Here is a 13,956-nt window from a genome sequence, read left to right as displayed (position 1 = left end):
ACCAAATCAGGTGTAATGCTGGGGTGGCTGTGTCCTGTGGAAGGCAGTGTTCACATGAAATAGGAAGACAGAGAGGCTTGTGATAGACACTGCTTGTCTCGCCGAACAAACACAGACCTGTCCCCCTCAGACCACCCTGACACAGAACTGGTAACAGCTCAGTGCAAGGAGGGAGAGCAGGCTTCATCCCTGGGGGCTGCTCACATCCTTCCCATGCCCTTGCCCTCCACATCCTGAACTCAGGGGGTGTGTGAAATCAGGACCTTTCCAGCCGCCTCAGTGAAGTCACCTGAGAATCCCCTGTACCTTCACAGCCTCGCTCACTTTCATTTCTGCTTTAAGGTGGGGACATCTATTGACCAAGGTGTTGCCAGCATTCAGAGGGCAGTGTCTGCAAGGTTTTGGGGACATGTGATAAGCCAGCACTTGTTACTTCTTCTTTAGAAACGTATAGTGCCCTTTTTGGTGGGCTCTTCAGCAGCAGAGATATCATGAAACCAGGAGACCTGCAGCCCATGTTGAGGGAGGGAGCGCTTGGTTAAGGGATGTGTCTGGAGATCGTGTTGCTCTCCCTGGCTCTGCTGCTGACTTGTGCGTGTCACCAGGAAAAACCACTTCACAGCTCATCCCTACCAGCTGCAGCTGCAGCTGTCCCTACCACCCTGCAGCTAGTTCAAACACAGAAGAAAAGCAGCTGCCATGCGCAGCGCAGTGTAACACCTGCATTTTTACTCGTATCAGAAAACCTGGTGCAGGTGCTTTGAAAATGTGAAGGCATTTTAAACAGTTCCCTCTGCTTTAAAATGTCAAGCAAAAGCAAAATTAACTCAGAAATGCATATTAACCGCATAAAGCATATATGTGTGCAGAGGATATATTATTCATTATCTGTTCAGCCTTTCTGTCAGCAGCACATCTGAAAGCAAAACATGCTGCCAAGTCATGTATTCTGATGACCTGGGGGTTTCCCCATTTCCCAGGAAGATGAATTTGGGGACAGGGAATGATTTTAATAAACACACTGACAGCAAAAGGACTGATAGTAAAAGGAAATGCAGCTTAACATTTATTTTTTTTTTAAAGGAAAGTACCGTGACTCATGTGTCAGAAGGAACATGTTAACCAAAGACAGTCTGTGCTTTTTGCAGGTGACCACCTAGAACTCTCTGCCCAGAGGAATACCTAATAACAATTAGTTACTTTTGAAGGCACAAGGTCTATGGACTTGTATAACTAGGCACCAACATGTCTGTCCTTATGAAATGAAAACGTGAATCTGTGATTCAAAAGCTATGCTGGCAACTTAACTTGAGATACTAGGTGAGATTTTTGGTGTCAGAGAGAGAAATTATAAGCTTTACTTTTAAGGGCTAAACTCAGGGACCTGCTGATGCACTCGAAGGATAGGTGGGTATGGAGGATGTATGTGTTTATCAGTTGAGCTCTTCCTAAGCAACTCACTGATATTCACACCAGAATAAAAGTGTCCACACCTGGAGTTATCTGGGAGGAGCTCTTACCTATCGGTGAGCCTGAATTTGAGGGGAAGAGGGGCCACAAGAGAGTATTACATGCCTATGGACTTGTGTACATGAAACAGCATGATACAAACAATGTGACTGGAAGATCTCATAAATCATCCTTCCTCACTTAACTGCAAAATTAGAGTTCTCAGTGTTACCTCTGCCCATTGCAGCCTCCCAAGGTATCGCAGTTTGTATGGGTGCTGTTTTCTCACTGGCACACACAGGTGTTTGGCCTCCAAGGCTGATGCACTTCTGCCCAGGTGCAGAAAGGCAAAAGATGAGCCGTGTTTCCCTGCAGAGTTTCTTGACACGACTCACAGCTGAAACACCAACAGTGTGTGACGACTGAGCAAGGGCTGAGTGTGTGCGTGTCTGCTGCTCAGTGTGCACACCTTTAATGTACAGAGCTAAAGATATGACAGCTACGCTTGTTTAAAAATGATCTATTCTTTTATGAACCACGTTCAGAGCAACTCTACTTGAGGGTTTCTGCACTTGAGGACTTATGTACCAAGTCCAAACTTTTCAGCTTGTAGAACTACATGCATGTCTTGTGTGCGTGGGATGGGAGTTCGTGTGTATAGCCCTGGCAGATGCATGTAGATCAGGTGAACAGAGCTGTGACCCTTTTTTCCTTTGGTAGGCCCATAGGGCTTTGGGAGCAGATGAAAATACCACGGTAAATATTCAAGGAAAAGGAAGCAGTTACAGTTCTCAGAGCAGTGTTGCATGGACTGTATGTTTTATAGCAGATGTTTCAGGACATAAACAATTAGGGCTTAATGTATTAATATGCATCTCTGAAAAAAAATCCAGTGGTACATCAATGGGCCAGACCCTTGGCTGACATAACCTGACATTGCTCCGGTGGCTTCAGTTTCAGTTTTGAAGAAGTTAACAGCTAATATCTTTAATTATACAGATCTCTGGCCAGTATAAACTTGTGTGAGACTGGGATGCCTGGATCTTGTGTGTGCCATTAAAACGTGTCCTAGGAGCTTTGGACTCTACAGCAGTCAAAAATGGATCATATACCAAAATCACGAGAGTGAAATCCTGCAGCACTGGATAGGCACAAGGGTAGATTTCATGACCGCATTAGTCTCTGTTTTCTAAAAATACTTTAGATCTGTCTGGTGCAGTTAGATGGGAGCAAATCTGGTGCAGATATGCCCTAGGCTTTGTCAGCTGCAGCTCTGGCCACCTCCCTCCACTCACACCCTTGGGGCAAAGGGGCTCCACAGGAGGCAGCAGTGCTCAAAAAATGCTGGTGGCTACAAGGACGGGGTGGGGTGGCAGGGAGATGTCTCACAGCATGTTTTCCTACATTTCTGTGTAGTTCCGTTGACCGAGAAAGCCCAGACAAGCTTTCTGTACTAAGCAACGCTTACCTGCCAGTTGCCTTTCAAGATCCTTCTAGCAGATAGACTACAGATTTTTTCTTCTGTCATCTAATGATTTTTTTGGGGTCTCTGCTTTTTTCAGCTCCAAGGCTCCTTGAAGAGAAAGTTGGTGGTAAATCTTTCACCTGTCAACAACAAGAGGCCCAATGGTGTTTCAGAGAGCTCTTTCCTTGACATTAAGAGGATAAGAGTGGGTGATAATATCTCAATGGGACAAGGCGGACAACATGTTAACAATTGCCAAAGCCAGGCAATGTCAGGAGCTATGTCTGTGGGACAAGGATCACAAAGAAAGGCCAGCAACCTAGCAAACAATACACATGCTAGTGGGAATGGCATGTTTAATATGACTTTGAAAGAGGTAAAGAAAGAGCCAGGAGAAACGATGTCCTGCAGCAAACACTTAGATGGCCAGACATCCCATGAGAACATGTTCCCTAACAGATATGGGGAAGACTCGTGGGAACAAATGATGGATCTGGAGCTTCAGGAACTTTTTAATGAGCTGACTAACATATCAGTACCACCAATGAGTGATCTTGAGCTAGAGAATATGATAAATGCCACAATAAAACAAGATGAGCCATTCAACATTGACCTTGGGCAGCAGAGCCAGAGGGGCCCTGTGAGATCTCTGCAGATGGACAAGATGGTGATAAAAAGTGAATATGCGCCAAGCATGAATCAGGCTTCTGTGGGCTCCCCACAGATGAGACCTTCTTCTACAGGTCCAGCTTTCACTATGGCCACCACTGCCATGTCCACCTCTTCACCCATCCCTTCGGTGCCTCAGAGTCAAACACAGGTATCACAGGTTTCTTCTGCATCCAGTCGGCCGTTGGCTAACTGGCAGGAGGTGTCTCATGCACAGCAGCTCAAACAGATCGCAGCCAACCGGCAGCAGCATGCCTTGATTCAGCAGCAACAGCAGCAGCAGAACCAGACAGCCAACTGGTCCACTCTGTCTCCATCAGGACCTTCCCCTGGACCCTTTGGGCAAGAGAAAATCCCCAGTCCTTCTTTTCGCCAGCAACAGTTCAGCCCACAAAGCTCAGCAATGCTTGGGGTACCAGTGAATGGGAACCAGTCGAAAGGGATGAACAACTATGTTTATAAACCAACCACTCCCCAGAGCAATCCTATGGACCTAATCATGCAACAGAAGCCTCAGGACCTCAACAGAAACTTTATCAACAGTGCTCAGCCACCACTAGAGCAGCACCATGGCAACACAAAGCCTTTGTTTCACTTTAACTCAGAGCAAACAAACCAGCAGATGCCTTCAGTTTTGGGTTCCCAAAACAAGCCTGCCCTTCTGCACTACACGCAGCAGGCACAGGGTTCAGGCCCTGTGCAACAGCCACAACAGCAGCAACAACAGCCACAGCCGCAACCTGCTCAGCCTCTCCCGAACCAGTCTCTTCAAAGGCCACCTAACGTACCCCTCGCAATGCAGCAAAAAATGATGCTTCAGAAAATGCAACAAAGCCAGCAAATCTCAGGTTTGCAGTATCCAGTCTCTCAGCAGCATAGACAGGTAAGGCAAATTCCTCCTTATTTGTTACAGAATCATTCTGGCCTGAGTAGTAAAAAAGGCTTTTCCAGCCTGGCCTTATTCCTCCAGGGGATGTGTACTGGTGGCAGATAATAACCATATCAGCACATACTTCTGCAGAGCAGGTGATGGCACATTTAGCACCTCTTCAGGTCTATCATGGATGCACATTGATAAGAAATTTGAGAAAGACATGTTCATAACACTTTTTTCTTAATGCAGTGGAGTGACTATGTCACTGCTATGTATTAAGTAGATACTTGTCAGAAAGGTGAGATGGTAGGGCAAATGCAAGCTTATTTTGGAGCCCTATCTAAGAGTTCTAGCTTACAAAAATTTAGGCTTTTTTGAATAGCAAAATTCTAAAGAATTCCTATGTTATCTTAGATAATATATTTTACGATGTTAATTTTTATGCATCATTTTCCTTCGGGAGGCAGGGTTAGGAAATTCTAGTTTTAGATATCTTTTTGACTGACATGACAAAAATACTGTTTGCACATTTGTTATCTGTTTGGCAAAGAAAAACTAAGACTTATCTGTGAGCTTTATAAACACTCAGTACACTTCTGGGAATATTCTGTGGATAAAATACATGTTTAGATATGAAGGTGAAGGTTGCCACAGATACGTCTACAATTATATACCACATGGCCAGCTCTCACTGTGTTATCATGAGACAGTACTTCGACAAAATCAGTGGTTATAGCTCAGTTATGCTATGCAAAGTCACCATGTACTAGGATCTCAAGTTTCAGTCCTGCCAGTCGAGTTTGAATGTGCAACCTCACTGTAGCCCTGAAACTGAAAACCAGGTGCGAAACAAGTAAAACATATTTAACCTTGGAACATTTAAGCCACTCTGAGTAGTTTTGCTGGGAGTTGGGCTCAACACATTTGAAGGTATGGAATGACAATATAGACGTGGAGCTCATTTGTGGATGTGAAAAATAGTTACAAGAAAATACTGAAAAGTGAAAGCCTAAGTCTTCCAATAAGTCCAAGAGAAGCAGCATTGTGCATGAGTCATTCAGATCTGGAGTTTCTTTGCAGAGTTATTTGGGTGAACAGTCTGATGTTTTGAAAAAAATCAGTAAATAAAATTATATGCGTGGACACCTTTCTCCTTTTAACTCTTTTAAATTCCCTGGCCAACTAACCATGACTTTTTCCAACAGAAAATCCCTTAGCAAGAGGTATCAGGTGAAACCTATGGGCAGCTTTGGGTGGGGAGATGTTGCTTTGTTGGAAGATGATGTAGAAAGAGCATTGGCAGGAAGCAAGCACAGCTTTACTGTTTTACGGGAGGTCTCTGCTGGCTTTTCCTCTCCTTCTTGGGCCACTGTGTGCTCTCTTAGGCGCATTTCCCCATTCTCTTAATAGACTGGCAGGCAGATGAATTTTAGCAGTTCCTTCATTTAGCCATGATGAAGCTTCCAGCAATCTGTCAGCACAGGGGAGACAGGCAGAACTTTTGCAAACACTACTATTTTTCTGAAAAAAATATGCAAGGTCACATTCTGGAAAGGAATAAGAAGACTGAGAGCAACTTTGCTTGAGGCAATGTTAGCTCCTTGCTCTGTGTCCTGTTGGGCTGCTCAGGGAGGCAAGCCAACAAGATGGTACTTGGCAACTTGGCTGTAGTAGTACTTGCAAGATTTATCATGAGTGTAGTGGGATCTCTCACCTGTGAAGCCACAAGATCTTTTGGCTTAAGAAACTTGCCCTAAATGAACTTTGCTGAGAGCCAAACTTTAGATATTACACCAAGCAAGGAGTTTTGCCTATCATCATAGACTTCTGCAAGTACTTTCCAAAGTTTCTTGTCATCTGACCACTGTCCATGGTTATGTCTGCAGGACATGGCTACCTGACCCACAACACAGCTGAGAAGCTTAGAAGCTTTGTAGACACAGATTGTGGGGCTTTTGCAGCAAAAATGCTGTTTTTTCTATGCTCTAGAGAGATAACTGAATTTTTTGGGAGATCCTTACCAGTTGTTCCAAAGTTCAGAAATTCAAGTAAGCCTCTCTCAGTAGAGTATCCTGTAGCTGTTGGAACAAAACTTAGAAATACAATTGCTCCATAAATTGCAGTTTTGGAATGGTTTGAACATAACGTTCACCTGGTAGGATTTGTGAGTTCTGTGGACTCCTTTAGCATCTGCCTGCACAGCTGCAAGGGCCCACCAACCCTTTGGTCAGGGCCTGCTTGCCCAGTCTGAATATTAAATCAGAGTGGGAGAAGACACCACTAGTATTATCTCCCAATAAAGATAACAAAGGTCAAAGCAACCTCATGGGTCAACTCCCACTGATTTGTCCCCCACTGGAGACGTCGCCTCATTTAGGCTGCATGGTCTTTTTTCCTGGAGGATTATCTCCTACCTCTGAGGATTCCTACACATCATTAACAGTAATGCATGATTAATTACCAGCATTTTCTAATTAACTTCATGATTAATATTTATTTTACTTATGCCCTATTTCTTCATGAGGAATCAAGGTTTGATTCTGCTTGGTATCATTCAACTCCTCCTCAGATCATTACAATTGTGGACTGTAAGGACCATCTTGGAACTGGCTGGAATGCTTTGTAGCTGGAAATATGAGTGCATATTCATAAAGGGCTGCTGTGACATTACCATCAGATAACACTGACTGGAACACAGTAAATTCACATTTTTAGCTGAACCAGCTCATCATCCGGATTTTTACTCCCCAAGCTTTAAGATCCAAAAAAACCATTTGAACTTGGCTTTATCAACCCAAGCTGGCTAACTGGAAATGTAAGGCTTATAATTTCTTTGCTTGTCACATTCACTTTGTGTCAAATTGGAGCAAACTTGTAGCGGGATTTGCTAATTAGATGTCTTTTGCCTCTAGGGAAAAGTCATAAAAATGATGGAAATCATCTTGGTTTCCTGAAAGGTTGATCTGAATGAAGGGTTTGCTTGCTTCTCTGTTTTATTCTCCATTGTTGTGGGAAAGATTCACCTTTCCATTGTCTATCAGGATGCAACAGATGCACAGGCATGAAAAAAACTCTTAGAAATTCAATACTTACTTTGTTTAAGGAATAATTAGAAGCTTCAAATTCTCCACAAGTTTAATTAGGTTTGCAATACTTATACAGAACCTGGGCTGACGTGGGGAAAATCTGTAGCTGGGCTTGGGCAGGAGTTTGAAGCCTAACTTTCCACTTGTGAAGAATTGTAGTCCAGTCAGTGAAAGATGTTTCTGAAGCGAGATTTAAGGTTTCTGAACAAAAGACATGAAGCTTTTAACTAGTCTTAAGAAATTCCACACATATTTTCAAAGTTTTTTGAATAGCCTTAAGACTTGTTCAATAAGATCCATTAGTCTTCTATGTCTTCTATGTCTACTAGTGAAGAAGTCAAAAAACAATTAAAAAAAAGAAAAAGCCTGTATCTACTAAATAAGATATAATTCATCTCCTTCTGATTTTGACCTAAAGCCAAATTAAACTCAAAGATTTCAAGCTGACTTTTTCTCCAATTTTTTTTATTCAATTTCATTCACTCAAGGGAGAGGAGAAATGAAGGCTGAGCTCATGAGAATGGGAACCCTAATGGAGCAAGGCCACTCTGTCTGCTACATGTTGGCATGTGCTCTATTTAGTCTTGACATTGGGGGCGAGGTTAACAAGGGATCATGAGAGGTTCAGCCCCCACTTTACACAACCAACCAGTGTTCCTTATTTTTATGGCTCTAGAAGCGTCAGAGTTGCCTATATAGTTACAACCCACAACAGTGTTCCCTTGTGCAGAGCTCAGGGCCTTGTTAGTCCGTGTTCCTTTATAATTGCTTTGAGGATGGAATTATCTTCTACTTTTTTTCTTTTATCTTTTTTTTCCTGTTGTTCCAAGAACCCAGGAATGTGGTGTGATGAGTTGCAGCTGGGGCTTTTTTTGCCCTTACTTGTCCTAATTGGGGCATGCTTTAGATCATTTTCTTCACCGGGTCTTAACAGACTCCCTTTTAAATCCAACCAGTCTCCCTTCCTTCTGAATATGGAGCAGTCCCTTCTCCAGTACCTGCTGCAAGCACGAATGTCCCATATGCGCCTCTTGCCTCATGCTCTCCCACAGGACGGGCTGGAGTTTCCCAGCATGTAGCCAGTGGCCTTTCAGGTGCTCCACGACCCAAGGACACAGCATGGCTGCTGTGGCTGGAGAAGAGCCACAGCGCAGCATTGCAGCAAGGGATGTGACAACAGTGAGGAGCTTGCTGAGGTGACCCCCCCATTGCAGGCCCCCTCCATTACACCAGCTCTTCAAATGCCTAGAAAATCAGTGCTTAACTGCTATATATGCATTGCTTTTAAATATCTCCAATGGATAGAGATAGTATTTCAACTAACCTGGCAGCTCCGCAGAGATGCTGAGACGGATTGTCCTCTCATTTTCTCCAGTATAAACCCAGGGTGATTTAATTTATTTTCAGGAAAGCATAAATGGACTTACAGCAGCATAGTAAGCAGCAGCATATGGCCTTCTACCTTTTTTTTTGTAAAGCATGGGCACCATACGGATTTAATAAGAAGTGTATGTTAAACTGTCAGATTGTTAGAGTGCTATGTGAGGAAGAAGCACCAGGAGCAAAAGATCTAATGGCTTTTTTGAGAGTGCAGATATAAAAACTCTTGTTATCGTTCACTGCTGAGTGATAACTTACACGTCTAATTTAGCCTCCAAAATTTCTCAGAGAAAATGTGGCTTCTTTGGTTGATTCATATCAAAACAATATTTTCCCAGAGTTTTGTGTTTACCACTAAAGAAGAAAAGAAGAGCATATTTTGGTGAGGCAACCTCTTGGTTTTCAAGTGTGAAGGAATTATTTTGCAAATATTTGTGAAATGAAGAGAGAAAACCTAGAGTGGCTTGTGGTAATTGGTACAAACCGGGACTTAAATTTGACTCAGATCATAAATAACAACGATTCCAGGCTTTTGGAATCTGCAATAATAGAAACTGTTCCATAGTGTAAGAAAATAACAATGTGACCTTTCTTTCAATGCCTGCTATAAAAATAATACTTGGATGACAGCTTTTCTTGATAGCTCCATTTTGGTTGCATTCCGTCATGCAAGGGCTTCTGAATTAAATATTCTGGATAAAAACTTGAGTATGTCCCGATAACCACCATCGATTACAGGGTCATAGCTGATTTATGAGCAGAAAACCAGAGAGAAAGTGTCATAAGTTCCTATATTGTTGTGGTGGACAGTTGTCTTGGTAGTGCTCATGCTCAGTTTACTGAATGAAATATATAGACAATCACACTGTGGACAGTCAGTCCCTGAGGACATTGTAATTCAAAGGCCCAGAGACATTGCCAGTTCCATAAGGCTTCTTGAACTCTTTGCATAAAGTATTTACAATGGTAGAACAGCAGAATATTAACCACTTTGGTCAAATGCTTCTGGGTTTGAGGATTTGGAAGGTAGCTGAGGTAGCCCCTGTTTTTTAATTTGGTCTGCTTTTTGAAGGTACTTCCACAAAGATACCAATAAAAAACACCGATGCACTTACCTGCATGAATTCTTTGATAATGTCAGCACACTTGAAGTTGTATTTATTATTTATTAGCATTGTGAAAGTGCCTGGGAGGTGCATTGGTAGGGCAAAATGTCATTTTGTGAAGAACAGGATAAACTCAGATTAAAAATAGCACCTGTTTCAAAGGGACAGTGTTGATCTGGCTTCTGTAAGAATCGAAGAATACAGAGGGAATTTGAAGGATATCAGCTTCTACCCACCTATATGTCTAGTGGTGTTGATTTGAGGACTGCATTGACCCAAGAGGCACCTCATGAGCCAGTCACTTGTCTTGGCCATGGGGGAAAAAAATGCTGTTGGAGACAGGAGGCACAGTAAGGGTGCTAGCTGCTTCACTCCTCTGATTTTACTCCACTGTCTCCTGGAAGAGATGTGCTAGGGTAGGGAAGCAGATGTACAGCCAAGGTACCTGGTGTGTACGTAAGAGGGCATGATGGTGGCTGCAAGGAGGAAAGGGCAGCTGAGAAGATCCATAGTGCTGGTGGCTGAGGTTACAGTTTACAGGTCTGGGGTGGTAGGGTAAAGTAGAGAACCATTAACAAAGACAGGACATGAATTTGCTTATTAGGTTAACTGGAAAGGAGACACAACAGGATGAGTCTGGGATAAGGAACTGTGAAGATGCAATGCTGACCAGAAAGAAAGGGTCCAGGGATGTTTCAGGTCTGGTTCTCTGCTACGAAGCAAGTTAGTCTGTCTTGACCTGTGATCTCATCAATAAAGCTGGGATATCCATACGGGCTTCTTACCTGGTTGAAATGAGAATTTCTGCTATTGCTCTGTGTGCATCTGAGGCCAGAGTCAAGCCCTGAGTCAACTTCCTGCAGGGATTTTGGAAAGGCAGCCTGGAAAAACAATATAATTCTACAGCCATTTGGAGCTGGTATGGTGAAAAACCCTTTCCTGTAAGTTTTTGCTTGTTTGTAGGCAATTTATGAATACCTCAAGAAGTCAAGGAACAAAAAAACTTTAACAAGGCCCAGCTCCCATTTCTCTCCCTGGAGTCTTCCTATTATTTTAATTCCCCAAAGTCCTCAAAAGCAAATCCCAGTAATTTGTCTCTCCAGGGGTTCAAAATGAAGGAGTATTTTAATGGCAAATAGTTATTCCTCCACTCAGCCACTTTTACTGCTGGTGTTTTTATGGTGGAGACCTGCCCCAGGCCACAGATGACTGTCATTAAGACAGCAACAGACCTAGTAATGTTCCTTTAATATGAGTTTTCATGGGTGAATTTACCATTTGTATGTGATGCTGATCCAGAAAATCAGCCAGATGCTCCAACAGAACTATTCCAGAACCATCTGCCTGCTTCATTTGCTGCATGCCTGTTTCTGGTAAAGTATACACACAGCGTAAGAGACAGCTTTTGCCCTGAAGAATTTATAATCTAAATAAGCAAGCCAGCCAAACCTTGAGAAGAAGGAAATATTACTCTGTATTTTATATATTAAATATTTTAGGAAAAAGAGAAGGAAGATCTCATTCAAAACCATTACAGTCAATCCACTGGAGTTGTTGGATAAGGACGCATCAGCTGTTGCAGAGGAATCCTCTGGCAGAGTCTGAAGTTGAACCAGACCCAGTGTCAGTCTCAGAGACACTTGCCTTGTGTGCCAGGATAGTGCCTGAACCTATCAACCCGCATCTGCTCATCTTGACCTGACTGCCCCTTGTCCCTTGGTCTGAGATACTTCTCTACAGCTGCAGCATCCACAGCTCTGAGCCTTCACAGCCTGCACAGTCCCCCAGAGGAGACCTCTGAAGCAGTTACAGCAGTATTTGATGCCTCTTTTTTCCCTTTGTACCTATAGATTGATGATAAACAACCCATCAAGGTGCACCCAGTGTCTTAACAACCCTCCAAGGGGGCCTTTGATACACCCATGCATGTGTGGACATGCCGTGGCTATGCCTGAGATTCTGTTTGCCACCTTGTGCGTAGGGAAGGTGTGGGGTCTTGAGGGCAGCCTCATACTGGGTTGAGCAGGTCAACCATGTTGAGTTTTGTGTGATCTCTTTAAGAATGGTCCTCACTTCTCCATCCTCTCTGACAAGGCTCTGTTTTGTCAAAATCCAGCTGGAATTTGGAGGTGGGCTGAGTGTGCGAAGTAGTTGGTCTGTCTGAAAAGCCAAACACCTTTCATAGAGTCTTTTGATAGTAATACTTAGTCTTGACTTAGCTGTGGAAACATGAGTTGAATGATTCTCCAGGTTCATAGGAAGAGGTTAGGATTTATTTATGTGAGGTCCACATCATATCGTAAATCAATAGAAAACACAGAAATCCCATAAAAGGAGGGGTATTTATCCCTCTCTATCATACCAGTTATCTGGATTTAGTGTTAATCCCATAAGCTTCCTATGGGACCAGTGAGGAAGGCGCAGCTCAGAGTACCTAAGCCAGACACATACGTGAGGCACAACCTTGCTGCAGAAGGCTGTCAGCATCCATGAGCCCAGCTGTACTGCTGTGCCTGCAAGATAGGTGCAGACTGAAACTACAGTGCATTGAATTGTGTGCCAGTATGTCAAAGGAATGGAAGGACAAGGGGCTTTGCATTGGTCTCAGGTGAGGTTTCACAGGACCACAGAGTTGATCTAAAGGCTAGGAGCTTCAGAAAGGGGCAAAGAGTCCTCCCCTACCCCAGCCCGGTGTCCACTCCTTCCTCTGGCACCAGCTCTGGCATTTGTCTGAGCTCTCACAAAACCGGCAGAAAACTATCCTTTATCTCTCTGTGTTGGTTTTCTCTTCTTATAGTGACTTTCTCCAGCTTGTGGGGTCAAACAAAGCCAACACCAATACGAGGGAAGTGGCAGGAGAACATAGCTGGAGGCAAGAAGTGGAGACGTTAAACTCAGGTGGCTGGTGCTGGGGAACCTCAGCTACAGGGGTGGTCAGAGAGTGAGTGGAAGGCGGACAACTGACTGCAAGAGGGAGTCTGGCTGTGGAAGAACAGGAATTGAGGGCAGGAGAGAGTCAGGGAGCACAAAGTTTAGTGCAAGAGAAACAGCTGGGTGGAACTGGATCCAGAGCAGGGACAAATGTGCAGGAAGGACAAGAGTCTCAGGGTAGGAAGAAGCCTGAAAGGCAGTGATACACAGTGCAAATTGTGCTTGGGTGAGGGGGAATGAGTGAGAAGGATTGGGAGCTCAGGAGGAGGAAGCTGAGAATAAGTCTGGGTAAGGCAGAGGGAGTTCAAAGGTGGGAAATCGTGTGGGAGGGAATGAGGCAGAACAGGAACTACTAATGCACAAGGCACAAAGCACCTCTGGTCTTTGCAAAGGGGAGAATGGAAGACTGGTAACACTTAGAACCTGTTTCTGTATCCTACACCAGGAATACGTGAAGGGACATAAGGGGCTTGTCCAGAAGTTCCCAAAGCATCTGCAGGAAGTCTTCAGGACGTGGCAGAAAGTGCAGCTTTCCAGACCTGCCTCACTCTAAGTCCTTCAAATTGCCAGCTGAAAGGACACACTACATATTTCAGTCCTTGCTATTCATCCTGCCAGTCTCCATCAGTCAAGGAGAAAGAATAATTAGCATTATTTGTCCCACTGGAAAAAAATGAATGCATCCCATTCTCCATTCTCTGGCTTTCTTCCTTCAGGGAACCCTACAGCTCTTCCACCATCCCCAGCTGCAAGTGTAGCCATTAAATAACCAAATGTATAGAACAGAATAGAATAGAATAGAATAGAATAGAATAGAATTAGAATAGAATAGAATAGAATAGAATAGAATAGAATAGAATAGAATTAGAATAGAATAGAATTAGAATAGAATAGAATAGAATAGAATAGAATAGAATAGAATAGAATAGAATAGAATAGAATAGAATAGAATAGAATAGAATAGAATAGAATAGAATAGAATAGAATAGAATAGAA

The 13,956-nt window shown here is 43.4% G+C and overlaps 1 protein-coding gene across 1 annotated transcript in view; it reads left to right on the top strand.

The window, feature by feature from the left end:
- MAML2 (mastermind like transcriptional coactivator 2) overlaps positions 1–13,956 on the top strand; it is a 215,340-nt gene that overhangs the window by 141,975 nt on the left and 59,409 nt on the right. The window contains exon 2 of the mRNA XM_055701500.1: positions 3,012–4,466. Coding sequence (XP_055557475.1) covers positions 3,012–4,466 — 1,455 coding nt within the window. The remainder of the gene's footprint in view (positions 1–3,011; positions 4,467–13,956) is intronic.

Source organism: Falco cherrug, chromosome 2, assembly GCF_023634085.1.
Source record: "Falco cherrug isolate bFalChe1 chromosome 2, bFalChe1.pri, whole genome shotgun sequence".
Lineage (NCBI taxonomy): Eukaryota > Metazoa > Chordata > Aves > Falconiformes > Falconidae > Falco > Falco cherrug.
The sequence above is the reverse complement of the archived record's forward strand: the minus strand, read 5'-3'. Positions and strand labels throughout refer to the sequence as shown.